Source organism: Larus michahellis, chromosome 6 (assembly GCF_964199755.1).
Source record: "Larus michahellis chromosome 6, bLarMic1.1, whole genome shotgun sequence".
In the NCBI taxonomy this organism is placed as follows: domain Eukaryota; kingdom Metazoa; phylum Chordata; class Aves; order Charadriiformes; family Laridae; genus Larus; species Larus michahellis.
In genome coordinates this window covers 9,095,352-9,122,257 of record NC_133901.1, presented here as the reverse complement: position 1 = coordinate 9,122,257, position 26,906 = coordinate 9,095,352, and the positions used below count along the sequence as shown (strand labels likewise).

Here is a 26,906-nt window from a genome sequence, read left to right as displayed (position 1 = left end):
ACATTAAAAACCACTGAAAAATAAGCAGCTGAAAAAAATGATTAAAATAAAGTCTCATGCTGATCAGAGTAGAAAAACAAAAATCAAAACAACAGGGGAAAAAAGCAAAACACACATCAAGAAAGGTTATGTTTTGGTAACACCACTGAAGGCAGACTTCAAAGAAAGAGCAAGTAAGGAAATTTAAAAGTACTGCACGAGGACATGCTGATAACACACCTATTTTTGTCTAATGCAAGAGGAAAAAAAACCATATTAAGTGCACTAGTTAAATGTTAATTGCTGTAACATCTCTAACAAGACATTTTGTGTTTGGTGCTCTCAGAGAAGAAGCTGTATCCATCATCCACACAGAATAGGTAATTTTCATCCCAAAGTGTAGGAAACACCTCAGAGCAGCGGCTCATGCTGTTGACTGGTAAGTATTGCTCCCTGCAGTCAGACACACGTTGCTGCTGCTCGGTCCTGCATCCCAGCGACCTGCCCCACTCCAATGTCCAGCCCCAGGCAGGCAGCCCAACGTGCAGGTGCAGAGTCAAGGCTCAGGGAAGCTGAATTTCAAGCATGAGTAAGTCTTCCCCAGCACAAATCACAGCTTCCCTCATCTAAACCGAAGTGTTTTGGCCTATCTTTATGCTGGCAGAGACCACGTGAAGAAAGAACTCCTCTGTTCCCAGAACAGGATCTCATGCTAAGCCATTGGGACTAAATCAAAGGCAAACTGGTCAAACGAGGAAAAGAGTACGCACGAGTTCTGGGAGACTTTCTTACAGGGTAACAGCTTTAGTATTGAACATCAGTTTTCCTCTAATAGGAATTTAGATTTCCTTTCCTTATGCCCCTGCTCGTTGCAGGGAGGTTGGACTAGATGACCTTTAAAGGTCCCTTACAATCCAAACTATTTTAGGATTCTTAGACTCCAGTCAATTTCTCTGAACATTGGGGGTCAACTGAAATTTGTCAAGACAGCTAACTTCTGTCCTCAAAATGGCACCAAGCTTCAGTGATCCCAGGGGTATCTGCACATACAGTTAAGTTTTGACATTAAGGTCAGAAAAGGTTTTCTGCAACTATTTGTATACCTGGAATTGTGTGGACAGACTACACACATATATTGTCCGTTAAGTTCCCATGCATAACTGCGCTTGAAACTAGTAGGATATGTTTATGTGTAACTGAAGAACTACATTCTTGCTGAAGCCTCCTTAATCAGTTCTTTTCTCTCATCTTCACTCAGTTTTGAACATCTCTGAAACTAGAGTACATCACTGTTTTTGAAAATCATCCTGCAATATGACTATATTTAATTAGCATCTGAAATCACAGGCAACCACTGGAACCCAGATGTTTCGGAAAGCAACAAAACTGTGCAAAGAAAGGCAGACCAGACTTAACACATGGTCATTCTGGAGCAGCACTGGAAAAAAAAAATAAATTGAGACCTGAAAAAAACTCAAATCTGTTGTTCCATATACCCTGCTAGGTTGCCTCCTAGGCCAGCTCTGCCTCCGTCAGCAGTAACTGCCTTTGCCATTAGCCTCACAGAGAGCAGGACTGACCCTAATTACGGCTGCATTGTGCTACTCAACCAATGCACAGGAGCCAAGTTCGACCGTCTATGAGGACTTTTCCTTGCAACAGAGACCTGCCAAGCAGTGGAGTTCTGCAGCCGCTCTGGGACAGTGCCTTTCTGCCAGCCCTTAAGGAAGAAGGTGTCAAGATAGCTCTCATCACGGCAACTGCCATATGACCAAAAACTGCGTCTTTAATGAGAAAAGCCCTTAAAATGAAGAGAGTTTTATGCAGCAGCACGTTTAAATCATCATAATGCCTCATTATATTTGGCCGAGAGGCACTACTGAGTAGGAGCCAAATTCTGCCTCCAAGTTATACTCTGAGAACTCCCCGCAGAAAGAACAGGAAGATAAGGTTTGGCCCTCTGACCGTGCTTTAAAAGATCTAAGAAAATTACAAAGAACGACTTTATTTTTTTTCCTACAATAAAGATAAAATACTTAGTTAAGAAAAGGTTTGAATTCAGATGGAAGGAGAAAGTTTTCATTTGTTCCATTATAAATATCAGGGCATGAATGCACACTTATGAAAATGTGAAGGTGACAATGAAAGACAGATTTCAATTATATGATAGAGTGATGTTTGCAAACCTAGGGGACCTCCCTGCTGCTAATATCAACAGAAACATGCTGTGAGATTCAACCCAGCTGTCAGATATTCATTACTACTCAACTATCCCTCACGTATTGTACAAAACCTCATTTTATGCCTTCTTTTTTTTTTTTTTATGCAAAGGAACTTGGTGATAATAGTGCTGTTTCAGGGAGCAGTAAATGTACTTTTATAACTTTCTCATTTCATTTCAATGAACTCCTTTCTTGAAGGAGTCTACAACACAGTGCAATCCCTAAAACATTTGGATATGGATTAGCTTGATATAGGCACACAGTTGCCAACAGCACAAACTGAAAGTTCAGGCAAGCCATTGCATTCTTTAGTATTCTCATGAAATACGATTTCTAAAGTACTGTAAAGACAAAATATGATTTTACAACGTACAATATCTCATCTGGAAAGTTTAAGCTGTGCTCCTACTGGTATCCAAATCCAGTTACTGTGTCACCTCCAGGGACACAAGACAGAAAGGGAGATTAGGCAACACCTCCAGGAACGCATTGCCCATCAGAGAGCGTGGTGCCTGCCAAAGCCAGTCATTCACAGAGAAGGGCAGAGGGGACACAACCCCCTGATACACCACTGACCTTCATCAGATGCGTTGCTGTGCCCTGCGCTGGGGTGCAGCTTATGGATCACGGCTCAGGGATGCCAGCGCAGTGCAGAAGTCATCTTCCTAAGCCTCATTCACAGTCTTGACCAAATGTCTGGTTAGACTAAACCTCTATGCTACCCAAACCAAAAATCAACAAGAACCTGGGCTTCAGAAAAGGAGATTCTTCCCTTTTTTGTGCATCTTCAGACGCACAGACAGACCAGGGGTAAACAGAACTGACCACCGTAAAGTAAAATTAATTGAAGCAAATTAGCATTGATGTATTTTGGTTTTGTGGTGGGTTTTGGGTTTTTTTTGTTTTGAAACTCTGTTTCTTTTGGACTTTGAACACTTTCAGCCAAACTAGATAGGAATCTCAACAAGTCTATGGAACAATATATTGTACAAGGGGCTAAACAGTACCTTTCACGGGACAGTGACATACTTGTGCCACCATCACTTGAATTTTTATAATGAAAGAACCAAAAAAGACACCTCCTCATCTGATTTAAGAAGCAGAGGTAAAGAAAGCAACTATGAAACAGCAGATGCACTGCAAACATCACTCCAGGGTAGGCTGTCTAGAAAGGCACTGCATAGCAACTGTTTCTCCATCTGACACAGACCTGGTCCCTATGTATGGTACCCATGGCTGAACCTCTGGAAAAACCCTTGATTTCTGCTTCCAGTTAGATAACTGTGCACATAGATTTCTCTATGGGTCTCTCCAGTGTATTACACTGCTTTTCCAACAAGGAATGATATAGCCTGCAGTCCTGGCTAAAAAAACCCAACCAAACAAACCCGAAAACACACACAAACTCACCCTGATTTAATACCAGATTCCCCCTCCTCCCCCCTTTAACTGGCTTTTCACCCTCAGCTCGCTTACTTAGAAAGCCTTGGAATAGCCCATTCCTATCCCCAAAAGGCTGCTGTGTACCAAGATGTCTTCTTTTTAGTCTTGCATTCACAGGTAGCGATAGTCCATAAACTACTGAGTTCAAATAGGACCCAATTTCAGGTGTTCTTCTAGAAAATGTTTTTTGGGACCGAATACCTTTTCGATCTTGGTTTCGAATCTTTCTCTAAGCACAGAAAATTATAGTCCTATGTCTCCCACTTAAATCCTTACGTAAAAGACAAATACTTAGAATTGATGGAGAACTAATGAAATCTGGCACTAAACAGTCAAGACACTTCTAAAGACAAGGAAGCTGCCAAAACTTTTGATTCACTGCAATACATGCCATATACATGTAATAATATACATTAACATTTGGGGTCATATTCTTGGTTTCAAACAAAAGCAACCACTCCCACACACCTTCAGAAAACGTGAAGAACAACTGCATTTTAAAAGATAAAACCAAATAGCTAATGAATGCATTACACTCCCTTCCTTTCAGCTGAGTCTTACCTGCAAGATACAGCTCATGATATCCGATGCAATTTTTGCATGTGGTGTGTCCTCATCTTTTCCAGATGGCTTCAGGTTGTGCTCTAGACACGACTCCCAGAGTGCCACCAGGGCTTTCCCGTGCTTCTCTATGGATGCCGTCTCCCTGATGGCAGTGGTGATGCGAGTGATGCAGATTTCCACCACAGCCTGGTCATTGTCATTGGTCTGATAGTCCTGGTTCAAACGAAAAGACATTTCCCAATGAATGCCCATCCTTTTGAAGGACCCCACAAAATTAGCCTGAAGACATGAAGTTCTTGTAACTGTTCAGTGTCCATTTTCTCATTTCAACCATTACAATGAACACATAGTGTGATTAATCACAGAAATTAGTGATGCCATATACAATTCACTGTTTTAGGTCTTAATTCTTGTTATTGTAAAGGTACGGGTTCTGTTATCAAATGATGTTTAGTAGTCTGTTCTGAAGCATTGCCTTTTTGACCAGGGATTGCAGCTGCACACCTTAGAACCACTCGCACAGGTCTCTTCTCCTATAACTGTCCTAAAACCAAAACTGGAATTGTTATATCCACAATATATAGAGCCAAATGCAGCGGTCCAAATATTTCACATCATGTCAGGTCCCTGATTTCAATTAGTAACGGTGTAACATGCATAAAAGTTAATTAAATAGGCCTTATCACAAAATCCTGTAATCCCCCGTAACCACTGACACAGATGCCGTGTGGATATGAAACGCCAGCGCTTCACCACAACTTAAAAGACCCAGAACACACAATCACTGTCCCTTGGTCTAACTTACGTTATTACACTCTAAAAAGTAATGAAGATAAAAGACAGGATGAAGTATTAATCAAAGTCATTGTTTTTGCTAGATAAAGGACTGTCATTTTTAAAAGGCTGGAGACAAGTTCAGCGCTAGCTTGCAGAAGTGCAGCACTGGGGTCAGCTCTGGGGGCTCTGCACTACAGCGTGGCATGATGCTGGGTCAGACTCATAGCAGTTCTCTGCCCTCTACAAGCTTTGCCTGGTGTGACAGAGAAATCCATGCATTTATTAAAAAAAGAAAACAGCCTTTTTCTTTTGTGTAAGATTATCTATTGATAAAGAGGTGAACAAGTTAACAGCCGCTGGCTGGGACGGCACAAAGTAAAGCCCTGGTGAGCGTCACGGTCGCTGGCTGTGTGTCGACACGGAGAGCAGAGCAGTTCTGTCCGCATTGCTGTGAAACTCCTCACGTTTGGGGGAAAAAAAAACATTTGCACCCCTCTGCCAAATCCAGCCTGCTCAGGGAGCGCTGGAGCAGCTCCCCGATCTCCAGAGCCCTCTGGTGGGAATCGCCTCTCAGCAGCTCGGAGGAAGGGGATGGTGAAGCTCTGCAGATGCTTTAACTGCTTAACGCAGACTGGTGCGTTTGTAAAATCATTTTGTAGCAAATTCAGGCATGTTCTCTCAAAAAGTATATTAGGAGGAATTTGTGTAAAATTCCTGATAATCTCCAGTTAGAGGAGTCGAAGTACATCACAAACAGTGGAGGCAATGGTCAAAATAACTTGATTAATGATCTGAAAGACTGCGCAGATGTAATTGCTGTCAAAGAAATGACCAAGGAGAATAGCCAGTGCACAGTGGCTGTCCTGATGCATGAGTCAGTTCTTGTTACAACTGGCAATGCTGTGATCAATGTTCTGAGAGTCAGAGGTTTGCACGTTGCCAAAACTGATCCCTAAAATCACATGCTATTTGAAGAGCCCAAAAAGTGCAGTTGTGTGAACACGTACGTGTTGCTAATTGGATATCTTAAGGCTCAGAAAAGATTTTCCCTTCCCTTCAGCAGACTGGAAGCTTTTATTTTTTTTTTGGACAGCACTTTCACAGACTTTACCGAAATACGTGAGCCTACCATCATTCAGAACACTTTCTGCTGCAAACAGAATATACACTATACATACAGTGTACCTTTAACCTCCTGTTTATCTTTAATATGCCTTAAATAACTATTTAATAAAAATTATGATAAAGATGAACTTGAAGTATCTTAAAGGAAATCCAGCTAGTGGGAACTGGATTTGGTTACCACCTTTTTAAATCTTAAATTTTGCTCGGCAGTCTTGAGTTTTTTTTAGAAGCTTAAATTTTCTATGTCCCTGTCTTTAATATTTTATTTATACGTTTAATCTCATGAAAAATTATTAAGGACAGTGTTTCACTTACCGCAGATGAACTAATTATTCTTATTTGTTCAAGAGCTTCTGAGAGGCTTCCTTCAATTTCAGCATCCTCTAAGGAGAAGAGATCCCCTGCGCGTGAAAGGTCCTTCTGTGCCAAAACCAGCCCAAAGAGATGATGCATGGCTGCATTCGCTGCCACTCAGCCAGACCTCCACATGCACCATGGGCATGAACGACTCAGATGAGGACGGAACGCAAACAATCCTGGGGAACTGTGCTCAACTTAACATGAAGAATAAATCTGGGGCACATTTCAAAACTTTCTTGGCCCCAGTCTAAAGGAAAAAAAAAAAAAAAAAAAAAAGAAAAAAGGAAAAAAAAAAGGGAAAAATTAGCAAATGTTTAGCAAAGGTTTTTAAATGGTGTATGCAAGCAGCGTAGAGGATGCCCCGATCCAGGGATGTCCTTAAAGCACATAACATGAACCGCATGTTGTAGGCCCTTTTGCCCTCAAACATTACATAGCTTAAAATTAGCTAACCAATATACAGCTTTCAATAAATAAAACCAAGGGTTTTTTTCCATTTCAATGCATATCACCTGAGCAGGATGGTGACTGGACTAACTGATAAGGATTACAAACCACCTTCTGTAGTCAGTAGCGGAACCGAGCTAGAGGGGGTGGGTGAATCCGCTTCGTTTGTTTTCCGGGTTGTTGTGTCTTGACTCCAGAGATACACTATTAGCAAGATTGAGAAGATAATGATTTTTGTTTAGAAAAACAGTCAGTTTTGTTGCCAAAATGATCCCTGCAGTCTTTTCAACTCATGTAAAACAAACACTTGGCTGAGCTGAAACTATGCACTTCTCCTTGGCTGGGGAATTTAACAGAAGCCGAGCCAAGTGGGGCCGGGCTCGGCACCATGTGCTCATGAAAGAGGACAGTCCTGCACTTGTGCCCCAAAACTCTTGCATTTAAAACATCTGCAGAGGAGACATTTGCCTTAATTATAGGAGAAGTTTGGTTTTTCCACATTTCAGAAGTGCTATTTGTTATTCCAAGCCTGCCAGGACTTGCCTTGTGCTGATGGGTCCCCTCTGTTCATACACCTTTGAAGCAAGGATCTTCATGGCCAACCTCAGTGAATATGAGAAAGGTACCAACAGCAGGGTCCTTCAAACCCAGAACATCCCATGGGGCTTGGGCACCCTCCTTGGATCTCACCAAGGCAGGTACAAGTCCACGCAGGCAGAAAAGGCCTGTTGTTGAATCTTCCGAGGGCCTCCATGATGGCCTTACCAGCAGGAACAGGACAAAACCAGTCCCTCTTCCCTCGGCTCCCAGTTGTACTGCACTTCTTCCATCCTTTTCCACCAACACTATTCATGATGACAAAGAAAGCCAGCAAGCCACCATTTCTCAGCCCCAAAGAGCACCTCTATGTGTAGAGCCCTCCAACAGGCTGCCAGCACTTCAGGCAGAGCTGTGCAGGAAGGGGGGTGGTGGAAGAGCCTTCTGTTTGAGACCCTACTGTGAAAGGGACCACACAGAGGACATTCGCTGGCACTCACAGGAGCCACACTGGCCAGAAGCACACTGAGCTTCTGCCAGCCAAAGGGGACACAAAGACACATAGCGCCATGGCCCTCAGTAAGCTCAGATAAACATGAAAGGAGAGGTTACAAATGGGAATGAATGCCTCTGTTCCCTGGGGAAGCTGCTGCACAGCTCAACAAGCTCATCCCAAATGAGCTCTGCTCGACAGTCACTTTAAGCTCCCTTTAGCTTCAACTGCATCTGTGTTGGCCATCTTTTGGTACACAAGTGATGATTCTCACTCCTTCAACACCAACATCTTCCACATCATCAATATTTTCTCCATAATGAAGTGAGCGGAGATAAACTGTGAAGTAACCTATTGTTAGCTGCTGTTTTGTGAATCAAAATGTCTTGCTGAATTGAAGTAAACATATCTAAGTGTAATGGATGTACATATATTATACCTGTATGTATGTCCTTTATGTTTAGGTATGCAACAATCTAAACAAAGTTTCGTCTTAGCCACTAGTGGCTGTCTTTGCAGGAATACAACAGGTTCATGACTATCTAGCTGACAAAATGATGACATTAAAGTAGCCATACACTAAATATGATACTCATTAATTCAAGAGTTTGAGTTAGCTTCAAAAGTTATACAGTTGCTAGAATTGGATCAGTCTGCCTTTGTTTGTGCACATCGCTTAATTGACCTAGTCTGGTTCCAAAGCTGCTCTGTAGCTTTATATAGAGGAAAGAGAAACGTCTGAGATTTGACCTATATTAACTGAAGTAGAAAGCAGGAAAAAAGGGAATCTTAGGAAAAAATAGGCTATTCATAATCTGGAGAGAATGACAAAGAGGCTGGATAAGTGTGACAAATTAAAGACTCAAACATCACCACATTTTCCATGCAGGCTTGCATTAGATGAACCTGGTATAGCAGTGTAAGGCCACACTCACCCCAATGGCCTGTGCCAAGTGTGGCAGGCAGGGCTCCTGCCTGCTGGAGCACGTGGTGGCCTGCAGGAAGCTCTGTGCAGATCTGTATCTAGCTCAGGCATAGCTTGACAAGAGAACATGTATTAAAATACAAACATTACGTCACAAACAAAAACTTTCCTTCTGTCTTCACTTTTTCATCTAATACAGAATATTTACTGATTTCAAGGCTAGGAAGAGATCTACCAAGCACATCTTCCAGATGGCCCACGTGGATTCACAGCCAACTCCTTCAGGTTCTTTTCTTGAGTTGATGAACAAAGTTCTACGTTGTTGAAAACTAGATTGCTTACAATAATTGTTTGAGATACAGTGTATCCTTAATCACTGTTGCTCTATTGTATGCTATTTTTCAGGAAAAAAAACAAAACTAAAATGTTAAATAAGGGGCAAAACCAATGCAAAACACTGAGAACCTTCTGAAAATAACTCAATTAAACAATCCCTATTTTAATAGCATAGACAGCACCTTGCACCTGACCTGCCATAAGCCCAATTGTAAGTATTTTTTAATTTTCCCGAACCTATCAATATCATTACATAGGACTTTTAGTTTGATTATTTGCAACAAGACAAGAGTAGAAAAGAGCTGGTAAAATTGCAAACCCCGAAGAACAGGCTAGATCCTCCTGACAATCACTATGGCATAAATCACCAGTCACTGAACTGAAGGGGATGGTGTAAGTACAGAGCAGATTGGGCTCATTGTACTCATACTCAGCAACTCTCAAATTCTAAAAGAAAAGTGCAAAAAGGTGCAGACACAAACTGATTTTGATTTTTTTTTTTTTTTTTTTTTACCTGTTCACGATTCCACAACATCGTCCTCAACGGCGGTTACAGGTGCAAAGCTCGTGTTCTTGGAAACAAAGCCTGACCATTTGCTTTGCCCTCCTGCCACCCCAGGCAGCAGCCGAGGGCACAGCAAGTGGAAAGCTGGGGAAGTGGGTGGCAAGCAGTGAACCTGAAGCTGTTAATTGCAGTGCCAGGAGGAAGGCATCTCAGGAATGCAGACTAAAGCAGCCTAAAAGTTACCAATGGCTCCGTCAGGTGACTAAAGGAACCTAAATGCAGAGGCGCCTTATCTCTGAATGAACCGCTCTGTTTCTGGGACAAAATACAAAGCCTACTCCACTTGAGGGCAGTTGTTTTTAATAGAGAAAACAGAACTCTCTGTGTTAGTGGAAAGCTATCCTTCCCTGGGAAGGAGGTAAAAAAACCCCTCAGTAAGCTCACAGTGTTTGAAAGAAAAAGAACAAGTGAACAAACTTGCTACAGAAGAGATTTTCTGTCCAAAGGAATAAATGCTATCATTCTGTAACACTTTACATGAACACAAAAGAGGGTCTGAAGTTTGCTTTGGCTTTTAACATTACTCTCGTAAGTAACACAACAAAATCTGCACGCAGCATTTAGAAAAATGCTCTAGGAAGGAAGATCCATGTGAACCCTCCCTTTGATCAGCTGCACTGAAACACAGCAGCCCCTTCTTGGCCTTTTGCAAATGATATTCTACTCGATGTGCTTCTGCAGAAGCAGAGTTTCTCAGAAAGGCCCTGTTTTCTACCTGATGAACTGACACTTTTTATATAAGTTGATAGACAACACTAAGGACAATACAGAAAAACATTTACTTACTATAAGCTCTTTGAAATGGAATTATAGCAAATCTTCTTAATACTTACATTACGTAACAGTGATGAAAATACTTTTCTTGCACAGGTTTTACAAGGAGAGAATTGTCACTTGAGCATCTCCCTGCCCACTACAAGATTGTACCGTTTCCTAATAATAGGCAGCTGGCGCTGAGGAAAAGGGAAAACATAGTATATGTGTCTTCTAAAATGTCATCTTTTTTAAATTTTTTTTTAAAAAAAGGTCAGGTTGGATGATGAAATTGCTTCACAGTATGGTTCCTGAGATGTCTCATCACCTTGACTCCACATCACCTATCAGTTTCTTCTCATTCAGACAGGACAGAGATTACTCTACCTGCCAGATCAGCGTCTGAGACAGATCAGATGTGTATTTGCGTCCCATGTACACAAGCAATGGAAAAGAGGCAAAGTCTTGCCAAAGTTGGTACACCCTCATGCGTCCCCATGGGCACAGTGTCCGTGGGGGTTTGCAGCAGGGATCCATACCTTCCTATGGTCAAAACGTGGGGAACAAAGCAGTGACTCCATCTCTTGTAACAAACTTCAAGTCACCATTATGCAGGGAAAAAGAAACTCAGCTTATAACACAGGACATTTCCACTGGTTTGCGGTGCAGTCCCACATCTAATTTAAAGTTTTGATTCTGATATTCAACACTTAGTTTCCCTTTTCATGACGGCTGAGAGCACCATACTTTCCCTGGGACCTTGAAGCTGTTCCCCTCCAAGGTGAGTCTCTCAACTTGCTGGAAGCACAGCATTCTTACTAAAGCTCCTTATCAGAAGCAATCAGAATAAAAGCTAGCCTGACAGGTTTCAGAGCTTGAAGCAATTGAATTGGCCTGTTTGCAAAATAATTCCCCCAATAATAGAAGATTAACAATAAAAATTCCATGTAAAAGGGCAGTTGGACCTAAGGGCATCCAAAAGCCAATTGAACTTTGAGCTAAAAGATTGAGTCTTACAGTTTTACCAGGAACTCAGATTCTGCAGAATGACGTTAGAAGGACAAAAAAAAGAAGAAAAAAAAAAAAAGAAAAAATCTCTTAAATCAAAGAGGAAGGCGAGAGGATAAAAATTTTTAAGTTTACAGTGAAGGAAGTTCTACAAGAAATTAAAATAATTTCCTTAACTTCCAAAAGATTTGAAATGTAAGTATGGCTGCTTGATTTTACCAGATGGTGCTATCCCACTGAAAACAAAAGTGTAACCTTCAAAAGAACTGTGCAATGATATTGTTAATCTAGTTCCACGCTAAGCAACATAAATCAAGAAAACCCTCACTATATTTAAGGAATTTTAGGAAACACAGGCCACCTAGTTCACCATGTTAAGTGAACCTTATAGTATCTTCTAGTTTGCTCACTGCAAAGCAAGAAGCAATCAAAACCTTACTATACTGTTGAACCACTCTTGTATGTGAGCTTACATAATATTGCATTTCAGGAGGAGGTTAAGCATCCACAGTACTAAGTCCTGAGCTAACTCACCCCCGCAGCAAAATTCATAATGCACCGCCATTGGGGATAGTCCCTAAAGGCTCTCAAAGCCACTGGCCAGTTGCAGTTGAACCCATCAAGAGACAACAGGCTGCGAGTACAAACCATCCCCTTGCTGGAGCCACACTGAGGACAGATGATACTTCAAACCCACTGCACAGAATCCAGATTCATTCAGCACTTCCCAAACCCCATTTTCCTCTGTAACACTCCGTTTGCCGCCAGCGCCATGCGTGGTTCTCCTCAAATGCTGCAGCACAGCTCCCAGCTGGAGCACTTCCAGCTGGCGTTTCTTGTTCTGTACCGAAGGACCAAGTTACCACAGGCACCAAAGCTCTTTGATAAACAAAAGGTAACATTCATTTTCTGAAATATTAAAGAAAGAAATCTAAGAGGTATAAACTGAGCACCCAGTTCAAAAAAGTAACGTATATTTAAGTGTCAGGTAAATCACACAGGAGAGGAAGGTGATCTGAGAATTCCCCTTAAACGGAGAGACTTCTGCTAAAGGACTGGGAGGCCAGAGGTCTTGCTTTACCATGGCAATCTTGGGAAAATCACAGCTCAATGCTTTGACTACTCTATCTATAAAGAAAACAGAAGAAAAAAAAAAAAATCAATTTCCTTACCTTGCAGACATGTTGCCATACTTAATACACTGGATTGTATGAAGTGCTTTGGATGCCTTTGATGAAAGACGCTATAGGAAAGCAAAAGCAAAATAGTATTAGTAACTCTCTGCCTTTTCAGCACTCTGTGTGCAGACTATAAAATACACGCTGCATGATACCTCCAGGAATACAACTGTATATTTCACCAAACAGGGTTTAATATTTAGGACATGGTCCCATAAAACCCAAACAGGACAGCAGCTCTACTAAACCCTGTGGGAGTTTGTGATGTTATTCACACATGCATGGATGGAACACAGCGAGGTTTAGATTGCCATTCTCTCTGGGGGTGGGGACAAATGTTTTCAACAACTGCGTATTTAGTTTTATTTTACTTTCTGTGAATAGGAAGATTAGAATCATCTTCAAAGCAAACTTTTATTCTGTGCATATGATAGGATTCGCTTCTCTTGAAATCCTTCTCCCCCCGTCTCACAGGAAAAATCTGTTTTGTGGAATTAGAAAAAGCATGTCTCCAACAGTTACAGAAGTTTGTAATATCTCCAAGACTGCTGGATACTTCCTTCCCCACATGCACCCAGCCAGGAAAAAAAAAAAGCCCGGATACATTTCCTGGTTATTTTCAGCCTGAAAGTTTCACAAGAACATTCACGTACGCAATTTATGGACAGAATATTGGAAGATATGTCAAATAACTTTTCCCCTCTGTGTTATACTAATAATTTGATTTATTTTTATGTTTGAAAAGCATTTACTCACTAAAACAGAGCAGTCTTTCAAAACTTTTAAATAAAGTTCTCACATTTTTCAGTGAAAGAAAAGGATTAAAGATTATATTGAAAGAGCATCATTTTCACAGAGGGTGAATAGACTACAGCAGTTCCCATGGGATCAGCTGCATATATTTAAACTCTTCCCACAAGACAACCATTGTTTCCTACAAGCCTCTCTGTTTTTTTTTTTTTCTGTCATGACAGGTTTCCACACTTCATGTCGCCTAGAAATCCCATGGATGCTGAGCTGGACCAGATGATGAAACAATAAATTATGAGGTCTACTAATTAGGCTAGGGTTAAATTATTTCGGTTGTGGGGTTTTTTTGGTGTGTTTTTTTTGTTGTTTTTTTTTTTTTTTTTTTGCTAATGAAACACCTTGCTGCAGTCCTGGGAGCTGTGAACTGACTTGTTTTCAACATCCAGTTCTTATACACAAGGAAGCAATATTCTTATTGGAGGCAACTGCACAATAATCAGAAGAATTATACAGCCTCTTTTAGATACATCTCTTGACCAGAATCACAGGGCTATACTACTTCCTCAGTTTGAAGTAAGTTCAGTGTTCTTCCTAGAAATGTAAGCCAGTGTGCAAATAGTCTCCCCTGCGATTAACTGGCTTAATCAGTAGGTTTTATAGGTCAGATGCTGCTTTAAGTGAACCAGATTTCACAGATCTCCGAGGCAATTTTGGCTGCACAACCCATGCAGAACTCAACTGATGCAGAATGGTAAGACTATACCTATAAACTTGCTAAGTGCTACTTTTGCAAACCATTTATAGTGTGAACAAGTTTTTGTGTTTGGTTGGTTTTTTTTTAAAAATATATATCTACTTGATAACCTACATGCCATCCAGGCAGTTTTCTACAATTTTCAGTATATAAGGGATCACAAAGGTTTATATTTGACGGCTGTTTCAGAACACACCAATGCTATATATAACAATTCCTAAGACTTAGCATTTTTTAAGGTCAGTAAGACAGATTTGTAAGAATTCCGTTTCTAAATATCTTCATGATGCTAAAATGTTATGCTAAAATAAACAACACACTGCTAATATGAAATAAATTGCTTCATATAACAAATACCAATACACTCATTGTCATGGTGATGCTGCCAAAAGCTGATCATTTTCAAGTGTTGCTTAACGAGCTTTCATATCTGTGATGAATTTTCAAGACTATAGCGATGTTACAGAAAAAGGACTCATTATAAAATTCTGCAAGAAGTACAAGTACGTATTTCTGTCTAAAGAGAATGAAAGACTAAATGGAACAGAGCATGAGGGACTACAGGACAGGGTGTCTAAGAACGCCACTCTGGAAGTGAAAATTGGACTAGAGCAATAAATAAATTCAAAGTCACTGTCTCTCAGAGTCTCCTGAAATAGCAGCTCACCGAACAATCATTGAACATCCTGAGGTTCCTCCCAGGTACCTGGCAATCCACTCCAGTTTCTCTTTAGCCCATGTTTTAATAGGGCCAACAGCTTCCCTAGCCTGCATTTTCAAAGTTCCCCTAAGGTAAGGCAATCATTCTGCAGCACAGGGCACAGATCGCCTCCTGAGCACGGGGAGGAAAGTGAAACCCATCTGAGCCTCAGGATGCGTTAAGAGCACTGCAGGATTAACGTACATGCTGTCACACACCACAATACGCAGGCACTGCTTTTTCTTTTCTGTGGCACTTCAAGCTAACGTACAGCATTTTTCACAATCATTATAATACATTTATACATATAATAACTACAGTTCCTGCATTCAGAGAAAAAACAGTAACTGTCGCACTATTAAAGACTACATTTCCTACACTCTCAAAAACCTCTTCCATTATTTAATATTTGGATCTGCTACTCAACTTCTTTCCATGCAGTAATTTATTCATTCTTGAAAATGTTACATGAATGCATATTTAAGTTAGTTATTCATACCTCTCAGAAGAGAAAGCTCTGAAAAACATTAATAATTGAAGGCAAATTGTCGCTCTTTAGAGAAATTCTGATAAAATCCATTACAGTTGTCAGTCCCCCTTCCATCCCCCTGACTCTGGTATGCGCGGCTGCTGGCTCGGTGCACAGCCTTGTCAAACCAACCGTACAGTCTATTCAGTTACCCTGGAGTTGTCATGTGGAATCAAGCAAACAAATATCTTCTCTCCATTTTCCTCAACTCCGGCACTCAAAAACAGATCAGAACTAATTCTTCACAAAGCTTAACTTCAGCAGCTGCTTGAGTGAAAATGCTCCGAGCTTGATATGGAATTTGAATTAGTTAAAAGGATTTATCAACAGCCAGTGGTTACATTCAGTTAATTAATAACTTGCTTAAGAGTAACGAGGAAATTGCAGAAGTTAATATTACTTATGGGGCCTCTTCTCAGAAGCTGGCGAGGCTGGACCCTTTCAGTGTCTTTGGAGGAACATTAGCCAAAAGAAAAATCAGGAAAGAGTAGGACCCTGGAGGAAACACATCTTTTCAGTTGATACCCGTTGCATCTCACCAAATCGTAGAGCTTCAGCCAGCCCTTCGAAAGCTTAACCACCCAGGCGGAACCAGTGCCCAGGACCTACCTGAACACCTCCAAAGCTTGGCAGCCATAGCAAAGAAATTATTTCAAAATCATTCCAGAGGCATTCTGCACACAAGCTGAACATGCTTTCCTTCCACATTAAGCTCGTCTGTATACTTTTCCCCTTTACTTTCCTTTGATAAATAAATTCCAGATTACTAACAAATGAACCGTAAATAAAGCCTACCTGACACACAGATCCCAAGGTTCTTGATGGAACTGATACTGGCCATGTCCTCCTCTCACGGGAGAGCACAGGGGCAAACCCACACTAGGAGTATCCCAGCACTGACGTTTTTCAAATAATGGCCAAAGTAATATCAAATGAACCAACTCTCGGAACAGCAAAGTGGAAGGTCAAGCACTTTTAGCCAGCTGATTGAAGAAAAGACTGCTTGCCCAAAGATAATGAGAAGGCACGTTTGTACCATTCTTGTTAGGCCTTTTGTAATACAGAAAGGATTTATAAATTCTGTAGTTTAAAAAAATCTGCTCCATAGAATATGCATTCAGTCATACAAGTCCTCAATTTTGATGCCAAATCCCCAAATAGCTTTTTTTTTTTGCTCCTATTCATTCCACTATGGCCTCTACAACTAAATACAAAATTAATGGTGGGTGAACACATACTTTTAATGATGTTAAGTCGCTGTTTTTTAAATAAAATACAATTCTGTGTTTTCTACATCTTCCTTTAAACTTAGTATGTATATGAAGAACACAGCTTGCTTTTCTCCTACCTCTATGAGACTGTAAAAAACTTGCAAGCTGATAGCAGAACATAAATATTCGCATTATAAAAATAATTTTCTAAACAAGATACTAAAAAACAAAGTTTCAAAAGGCAGCATGGTCTAACTGTGAGAGCATAAATGAGGGCCTTGGATTTTACTTCTGCATCTGATAACTACTTAAGTAATTGTATAGTCAGAATCAAGAGGTCAATTCCTTCACTCACTGTGAGCCTACTTTTGACTTCTAATAGCAACCAAAGCAACATTTCCCCCAGTGTCTCACAATCCTTTAATTTTTCACGTGGAAGGAAAAGTAGAACCACAAGCTGGTTTTGTAGTTACTCAAACAGAACTACAATTGTAGCTAATGATAGTCCTCAGAAGATTTACATGGAAAAACTTTTCTGATAACTATGTTGAAAGGGTAAGATCAGTGTTGACTGTCTTCTCAGACAACCTGCTCTCCTCACATCACAAGGTGGACAGCAGAAAGGGGTGCCTCCCACTCTGAGGCAAATGTGCTCTGCTCCCAGAATCATCTATACAACAAGTAAGAAAACCAAGACAGACAGCAGGCTGGGGAATATAAGGCAGCAAAGTAAGGATCAGTGAGAAAGACCCAAACAAGCCTTGAAAAGAAGACTGATGGCATCACCACGGAGAAAGACAGTGATGTGGCCCTTTCCAAGCTAGGCGCTTCGATCCCTTCCCCTCTGTAGACTCCCTGCAGAGGTTTGCCATGCTAGCATCACCCTTTACAACCCTGACAGTCATACCATAATTCTTTTGCTTCGGCTTTTTCATCGATGGATTCATTGCTGTAAACCATTACCGTCATTAAGACAATGAAATCTTAGATAATGCAAGATGACATGTGAAAGAATATAGCAGGAAGACTGACTCAAGCCACCCAGTGCAGTTGTCTTAAAAGTTCTCTGGCTTTCTTCTTGCTCTTTATAAAAATTGTAATCACCTTCACCAAGAACCAAGAAGTTACCACTGGACCAGGATATGCTCGGAAAGACAAATGAAATCAGAGGCAGCAAAGAGCACTTGAGCAACTCACAACTCTAAAGCATATAACGCGCATAGTAAACAATATGTTGTAATAATAAGGCAAAACAAGATACTGTGATCATAAGGCAAAAAGATTTTCACCTACATATCACTATCTGAAAAGGGAGAATTTATTTTATGAAAGTAGTTTTTCCCATCCTAGAAAAAAAAATCGTTTTAACTTTTATTATAATAGCTACAAAGAATTTATGTCCTTTTTAAACAAAGCACTGAAAATACTTATTTTGTTAGACTTTTAAAAAATAAACATCTTGTTAGGAAAGAGACATCCTATTGTTCTCTCTCCGACTAATCGGTGAAGAGAAACAGAATATTCCACATTCATCGCATTTAGCCTAAATGAGTCATGTTATCTTCTACCCAGACAAAGCATTTTAATTTTAATAACGACAATGCTGACAGCTACAATACTGTTCTTGCAGAAGTTTGCTTGTAAATAATTAACAATTGTTGTATAATGACAGTGGGTTTTTTGATAGCTCTATTAATTCCACAGTCAGGCTGGAGTCTCTTTAATTTAGGGTATTCATAAAAATCCAACCCCCTCCCAACCTACTAACATAAAAGGCTAATGGAAAAAACAGGTTTACGTCCCTGCAGCCTGTCTCAATGCCAAAAATCTGTTGTATGCCAAGAGTCAGCCATGGAAAACCAGAGAGAATAGTATAGAAATCACAGATCATACCTCCAAATGGTTTACATGTTTGACTAATAATTATCCGATTTTGAAGTTGAAGTCTGTGTGGTGATAAACAAGTTCACATAGCAAAATTCTGTTCAGCGTTGTAGGACCTGGTGGTCAGTCACGGGTGGTGGCATTGTCAGAGGACAGATTCAGCACAGGATGAATGTTCCCCTAATCCCCTTGTATTTTTAAAATCTGGCAACATTCCTCTGATTCTGATGGAATCAGCAAGGATACAAATACCTTGAGGACCATGAAAATGTTTCCTGCGTAAGCAAGTTTATCTATCACATGTCATAGTTCCCTAATTCACAGCTACATCTTTTACATACGTATTCGGAATTTTGTCCAAGAATTGTAGAACTGATGAAATGTTTCCTCTACCACAACAGAAGACATCCAATTTGATTTCGTTTTCCCTCCAGATAAGACACACTGATGTTTCCATTCCTGTGAGGACGAAATGTTTCACTCCAGAAATAACAGGGCTTCTCAAAAGCCCACTGAAGTTAATGGAGAGACTCTTATTGTCATTACAGGGATCTACAGTCTTTTATTCTCCCAGTAGGTATTTCCTGAAGTTACCTTATGCCCATTTTCTGTCCCAAACAAAGAAACAGACAATGACATAGACATTTGTGAAGTAACCTTTGGTTTCTATCCAGACCACGTAACAAGAATCGTCTCTGGACCATGCATTTGAGCAGCAGTAGCTCAATATTTAGTGTACTTGCATAGTTTCATACACTAAATGGATTATTCAGGATTGTAAACTGTCCTGCCAAATAAAAAGATGTTAGATGTCAACCTAATATTTCTATCAAATTTCACACTAATTACTAAAGCTATTTTGTAACTATTCTAAATTTTTTTTCCATACTAAGTATTTCTTATACTCCAATTACTGGCAAAGCCCAGCAATCTTGTCAGATACTTTTAGAATAGCTGTTTATTTCTAAAGGCCAAACCCTGTGTACTAGACAAAGTCAAAGCTCCTGTTGAAATTAAAAGAGGTTTTCCCTGAATGAAGTCTAAAAACTATAGGATTTGACCCATTGTCTCAGAGGAGCTTAGACCCTGCCTCAGCACTGTAGCTGTTTGTTAGTCAGGTTCGTAGGTGGCTATTGCCTGGCAGCCCTATCTTGTAACAATACACAGAGCTCATTATCAGCTGCACTGCTCCAAAAGGCTCATCTGCATCACAAAAGACAACATCTGCTGTGCATCTAGGTGCCATCTCGTTGATAAAGTATAACAGAAATAGAAAAAGTTTGCACGCTCATTTCTTTATAGCCACTGCTGGTTTGGAGACAGTTCCAAAATACTCACAGGCAACAAACAAATGTCACTGTGGGTCCATCTGACAGTACTTCAGATGCTCTGCAGCCTCCCTTGCTATGATGGGCAAACTGCAGACACATCCAGTCTCTTTTTTACATATACACATACATACACACACTCTCTCACATTTTGCATATCAGATAACATTTTCCTTTACCACTCGCATCATTTTCTTATTGAACTGCATATTTTATTACTTCAGGCATCTATTTCTATTCACTTTGTTTCCCACGTACAGGGCTTTCTTAATTGAGCTGCATAGTTTATGAACTGTGCTAATTGACTGCATAACTCCACTGCTGAGTTCTCACATACTGTACCAAGCAGCATATCGAGTGCTGGATTTGTGCCACTGGAGTTACAAGCCCTGCAAGTTAAGGAGCACTTCAACAGTTCTGCTCTATTTTTCACTTCTTCGATTTCTGTTTTTCCTACTTTGTAATACCTGAGTGGGTTGAAATCTGCATTTGGCTTAAGCAAAAGTTTTTTTAAGGATAGCCAGGACAAATCAATTAAACTGTTGATGACAGCCCAAGTAACCCTTGTATTCTGGTCTTGAGGGCAGAAGTCAAGAAAACTTACCCTAGAAGAGCAAAGGCAGCTACTCCCACAGAGAAGAAAAACTGCCTGACCACAAGGGACTGTTCCAATAGGTGCTCACGCTCCTGGTTTCTGGTTAAGGGCCAGAAGCCTTTAAAAGGGTCCCAGAAGCAGGAAGGAAAAGCAGTATTGATAAGTAACCACGAGGACATGCTGTTCTCAGCTGCCACGAGTTAAGAGCTCAGCAATCAGACACAGCGTCTGGAGCCAAGACTGGTTCCGCACAGCATCCAGCTGTTTCTCATCCTAATTAAGTCTATAGGCAACAGTGATTATTAATATTAAACACCTACCCTCTGAAGCTACTAATGAAACCAGATAATCCGTACCATAGAGCCACATTTAAAATTAATACAAGCATTTATGCTAACTTACAAGAAAGAGAAGCAGTACACACGATACAATGTGCTCGTGCACAAGTTCTCCTCTTGGCTATGGATAGATGCCACCGTAAGAGCCAGTGTTTAAAAAACACTAAAACATCTGTTCAGATGCTTAATAAGCTTACCATCATTAACACTATACCTCACAGATGAGCACAATGCTTTGAAAGACAAACAAGAGGAATTGTTCTTCCACCGGCAACTCTAATTTCAATAATGGCATCAGAGCTAAGTAGTGGCAGTTATTTTGAGGCTTCAGGAAACCAGTCAGCAGGAAAAAAAAAAAAAAAAAGAAAAAAAGAGAGACAGCACCTCATGGGACAAGTCATTTAAATTAATTTATACCAGCACTAATATGGCTACATAAATGCCTTTCCAGGACACATGTTTGTTTGCTAGATTTGTAGAAGAAAGCCTCTATATAAATAAGTGAGCATGAAACCATGGAAATACAGTATTGGAAAATCCTCAAGAGATTTCCTAACCTACCTCCTTATGTTGAGGCAAGAGCTGTCAGGTCTAGGCACACCTGATGTTTGTTCCGATCTTGCTTCCCTAAGCAAAGCTTTTCAGCACTTCATAATTAGGAATTTACCCAATAGCCAAAGACTTCTTCCTATTCCATTAGAAACAGGGGACAACAGATCACTGTTTTGCTGCAGTATTTGACTCTGTGATTGTTTGCTCTCTCAACCGTCCCCTCACAGAGCAAACATCTCTTGCAGCTTCTCACTGCTGTCATATTTTCTTGCCTTTTTTTTTTTCCTTCTTGTTGAATCTCCTGTGGACTCTCTTTTCTGGAATTTCTCAGCCCGTTTCCATAGGGCACTTGTGCCATCAGGGAGCAGCAGGTAACTGCTGATGCCTGCAGGCCTGGATAGGGCACCAACAGGGTACCAGGATGCTCTGACCGTCAGTGTCTCAGCCCAGGGAGGTGGCACACCTGTCTCAGCTCCTGCCCACAAAAGCAGCTTTGACTCTTATGGCATGGTCAGAACAACCAGTTTGGTTTATTATCCTGTGCCAGCTGCAGCGATCAAGCACAAGGTTGCCCACAGTAGCCCCAGCCAGCACACTTTATCAGCCCCCTGTCCTGTTTCTTGGCCATCCTCTTCACATCCCTTCCTCTGCCTTGCGTATGCCTCTCCATACACAAAACTAGTATTCCATTAGCATTATCCAGGTAAACTGAGTTTTATCTAGTATTACAGATACAGTTCTTTAGCTATAGCTGGCCTTGCAAGAGTCCACTCCCCAGAAGGTCCCCAGTACTCCCCCTAAATTATCTGTGAGGTTTGATCATTTCCCTAACGGCCCCTCTTAACCAGCTGTGCAATCCAACAGTCCCCTGTGCCTGTAACTTTTGTCAGCTCTCACACCATTATCTGTCACATCTGGCAATTTCACACGTTGTGCCCAGTGCTTTTCCATCTCCTGTCCGCTTGGCTTAACCTCAGGGCAGGGCCCGAGCAAAATTTAACTCCCAAAATTTCCTTGACCTCAATTTTTTTGTGGGTTGTTTTTTTTGTTAGTTTGGGTTTGTTTGTGGTGTTGGGGGTTTTTTTTGGGGGTGGTACCGCTATACCTGTTGTCTTTTTTCTTAGGCATTGCCCCTAGCCTGAGAACCTCCTGCTCCACAGACGTGGCAAACAACCAAAGCAGGAACTCCAGTACAAAACCAACTGCCTGAATTTTCAAAACATATCGCAAAGAAACCCTTTTTCTCTCATAAACTAAAAATTTAAAACAATAGTCTCTGCAACATATGTCAACATCTGATTCTTTGTGTCCAAAATGTCATTCTCAGTTTTTCCCTAGCAGGTCTGAATTTATCAAATAGTGAGGTGTACACATTACATTAAAATCAAGTAATAGAAAATTAAGTGTTCACCTTTCAAGTCCAACTCAGTAGTAAACCGATTCGATTTTGCTGTCAATTACGTTAGGGAGAAAATGGAGAAAGTAGGAAAAAAAATTAGATTAGTGCATTCTGAGATAAATGGTATTTCAGGTAAGTTTTAATCTTACTTTTGAAAGCTGCAAACTCATCACACACATCTACATGGAGAACTCTGCAGAACACCCAGAAGGCTCAACACCAAAACAGTTACACCATCATCTAACTGTATTAAGGTCTTCTCATTTTTCCTCAGCAGGACTCATGGACGAGACAAGAATTTAGGCTGGGGCCTGAAATTCCCATATCCAGTCTAACTGACTATAAACATAAAGGTAATTTTCTCCTAATAGTCAAGTTAGATTGCTCCTTTAGTCTTCCTCATCAGACTGTAAATAGATGTTCCTCTCTCTTCTTGGGAGGACAAGAATTAAAGAAAGAAAAGACACGGGAAAAGATTGAAACCCATACAGACTAGAGGTAGATACCATGAACTTAGATGTCGTTAGGAGGTACCAGATCTTAAGTCAACAGATTCTTGAACTTAACTTCAACCATATGAGTAACAGTCTGATTCTTTTTAGCTATTCCTTGCCCCATTTCAGAGTCAGAGAATCACAGCATGGTTGAAATTGGAAGACACTTCTAGTGATCACCTAGTCCAACTCCCTGCTTAAAGCGAGGTGAGACAGAGGAGATTGCTCAGGGCCACTTCCAGTTGGACTTTGAAAACCTCCAAGGATGGGGAGTGCACAGCCCCTCTGGCCAACCTCTTCCGGAGTTTTACCTGCCTCACAGTAAAAAAGTTTTTCCTCACATTTAACTGGATTTGCCTGTATTTGTACTTGCGCCCACTGCCTCCTGTCCTGTTACTGGATGCTGCTGAGAGGAGTCTTGCTTCACTCCTCCCCATGAGGTATTAATATACATTGATAAGTTCTCCCCGAGCCTTCTCTTCCCCAGGCTAAGCAGTCTCAGCTCCCTCAGCCTCTCCCTCTATCTCAGATGCTCCCACCCCCAATCATCTTCACGGCTCTTCACTGGATTCGCTTCAATATGCCCCCGTCTTTCTTGCACTGAGGAGCCCAGCGCTGGACCCAGCACTCCAGATGTGTGTCACCAGTGCTGAGCAGAGCGGAAGGATCACCTACCTCCAGCGACAGGCAATGCTCTGCCTAAGGCAATCCAGTGGGCTGTTGTCCGCCTCTGCTGCAAGGGTACATTGCCGGCTCACGGGCCATCGAAGTCCTCTGCATCCATAAACTTCTGTAGACACTGGTTCAGCTTCCCACACGCTGTTTTCAAATGTTTTCATTCACTACTTTTGAGAATCAGGCTTTAGAACAACATAAGGAGGCACTACAGAGGAAAAGCATGGCTGTCAAAACCGGACTCAACCCCATTACAAGTAAGACGTAAGTGTGATACTGGTATTGTAATACACAGAGATTTACAAGAGAAAAATGGATTGGTATTCTAGAGTTAAAACTGATCAAACAGAACTGTCAGCCTTACCTGGAAGTTTTCTGATGCTTAAAAAAATCTTGTCCAATTCCATGTTCTCGTTAATTCTTGCAAAGAAATCCTTTCCTCCCGGTTACCGCACTAATATTCTGACAACAGAGGGTAAAAACCAGTATTTTCTTGTCTAAATAACATCCAATATCACTTCCATTTATCACATCTCATTAACAGAAAAAAAACCTGTAAAGCCTTCCTAAATGTCTTTAAATCTCTGACAAATTTCATTAGCATTATTTCACCTTAAAAATTACAAAATCTACTTCAAATTTGCAGTCTAATAGTACCTTCACTCACCCTACATTATGCTCCCAGAAAAGGGTTAATGTCATGCATATATACAGACCAAGGACTTTTTTATTTTAATGGCAAGGCAACAAAGAGATTCACTTAATGACAAGTTCTTGGACTAATGTATTATTCATTTTGTTATGTGACAGTAGAACAAAATTGTATCCATAAATATATAATGTTGTACACCACTTTTTAATGTAGTTTACATTTATGAAATAATTGGCTGTCTTTCACCACATTGTCCTCTTTTTATTCACTTTTTTTTTGAGCGGATGTCATAAAACGCAGTTCGTGACATAGAAGGACTCTGTTCGTTCCAGGAACAGAGACAGCAACTAGCCTGGATAAACCTATAAATTTCAACCTCTGTTTCTGAAAATGTTTTCTAGTCTCTTGAAGGATTTTGGAGGTATCTTTACAGCTTTTTTCCACATATAAATTGCCACTTTACTCTTTTTCCCTTACAGTTAGTGTTATGTGTTTTTAAATGTATTAACTCATTTGAGGTCAACAAGTTGTATCTAATCATCACCATATTTAAATACAGTTCATGTATGTAATGATATGTGGGGTTTTGACTTAAATAATAAAAAGTATTCAAACCTCCTTACTCAGTATCCTAAAGCAAGGCGAGCCACGAGCAGAGAGACGTCTTGGCACCGGCAGTGCCCTCACCAGTAAGGCTTAGACTCGCAGGGTCTGAACATGGCCAGCAGAGCTGGGTGCAGGCAACACCGGCCACTATCGGTCCCAGGAGAGTCAATTGGTCAAACAAGTCCCAGATACATCAAAGAGGGCCCCAGGTGACCCATGCCCCAGGTGAGGCTGGTCAAGGACATCAAGTCCTATCAGTGCCCTCAGAGCACAAACACTTTTGAGGTCCCATCACCCATTTGCTCAAATTTTGTTTGCCTTCATAAATTATTAGAAGGAGCATTTGCATTTTATCCTCTCCAGTTGCCTGCACGATCTCTTCAATGCTTCACGTACACATCCAGTTCTGGTTTAGAATCGTCTAGGTTGGAAGGGACCTTTAAGATCATTGAGTCCAACCATTACCCTAACTTTGCTGAGTTCACCACTAAACCATGTCCCTAAACACCACATCTACACGTCTTTTAAATACCTCCAGGGCTGGCAACTCCACCACTTCCCTGGGCAGCCTGTTCCAATGCCTGACAACCCTTTCAGTGAAGAAATTTTTTCCAATATCCATCCTAAATCTCCCCTGGCACAACCTGAGGACGTTTCTTCTCGTCCTACCGCTTCGTACTTGGGAGAAGAGACTGACCACCACCGCTCTACACCCTCCTTTTGGGTAGTTGTAGAGAGCAAGAAGGTCTCCCCTCAGCCTCCTTTTCTCCAGGCTGAACACCCCCAGCTCCCTCAGCTGCTCCTCACAGGACTTGTGCTCCAGACCCCTCACCAGCTTCGTTGCCCTTCTCTGGACACGCTCCAGCACCTCAATGCCTTTTCTGTGGTGAGAGACCCAAAACTGGACACAGCACTCGAGGTGGGGCCTCACCGGTGCTGAGTACAGGGGGATGATCCCTGCCCTAGTCCTGCTGGCCACACTGTTCCTGATACAGGCCAGGATGCTGTTGGCCGCCTTGGCCACCTGGGCACACTGCTGGCTCCTATTCAGCTGGCTGTCAACCAACACCCCCCCAGGTCCTTTTCTGCCAGGCAGCTCTCCAGACACTCCTCCCCAAGCCTGGGGGGGCGCCGGACACAGCGCTTGGCCTCATTGAACTTCACACCATTGGCCTCGGCCCATCGGTCCAGCCTGTCCAGATCCCCCTGCGGAGCCATCCTGTCCTCCAGCAGATCAACACTCCCACCCAACTTGGTGTTGTCAGTGAACTTACTGAGGGTGCACTCGATCCCCTTGTCCAGATCACTGATGAAGATATTAAAGAGAACCATCACCAACACTGAGCCCTGGGGAACACCACTTGTCACCAGCCGCCAACGGAATTTAACTCCATTCACTGCAACTCTTTGGGCCCGGCCAGCCAGCCAGATTTTACCCAGCAAAGAGTACTCCCATCCAAGCCATGGGCAGCCAGTTTCTCCAGGAGAAACTGGCTCCAGCCTGCTCCCCTCTTCTCCCGCCCTGCACCAGCCACGAGACCCAGTTTTGCCTCCACAGGCGAGGGGACTCCAGCAAGCAGGCTCTGTAACAGCAGGCACCACACGAGCATCTTGGCCAAAACATCAGGCAGGTAACAAAACCTATTTCTTCCACAAGTCTGTATGATACTAAAAATTTTACCGATCCACATGCTTTTGCCCATCAACAACAGATGAGTCTCATGGAC

The 26,906-nt window shown here is 41.5% G+C and overlaps 1 protein-coding gene across 6 annotated transcripts in view; it reads right to left on the bottom strand.

Moving 5' to 3' along the window:
- Positions 1-24,053, bottom strand: part of VEPH1 (ventricular zone expressed PH domain containing 1) — a 99,254-nt gene extending 75,201 nt beyond the window's left edge. For 3 of the 6 annotated variants that reach the window (XM_074592589.1, XM_074592594.1, XM_074592595.1), the window contains exons 1-4: positions 20,473-20,585; positions 12,707-12,777; positions 6,426-6,717; positions 4,206-4,421 (exon numbers count right to left, since the gene is read on the bottom strand). In XM_074592589.1, the coding sequence (XP_074448690.1) occupies positions 4,206-4,421; positions 6,426-6,563 (354 nt within the window). In that variant the 5' untranslated portion in view covers positions 6,564-6,717; positions 12,707-12,777; positions 20,473-20,585. Of the gene's footprint in view, positions 1-4,205; positions 4,422-6,425; positions 7,015-12,706; positions 13,267-20,472; positions 20,586-23,921 lie in introns of those variants that run through there. The other 3 variants (XM_074592591.1, XM_074592592.1, XM_074592590.1) reach the window with 3 other exon arrangements.
- Positions 24,054-26,906: the final 2,853 nt, after the last annotated feature.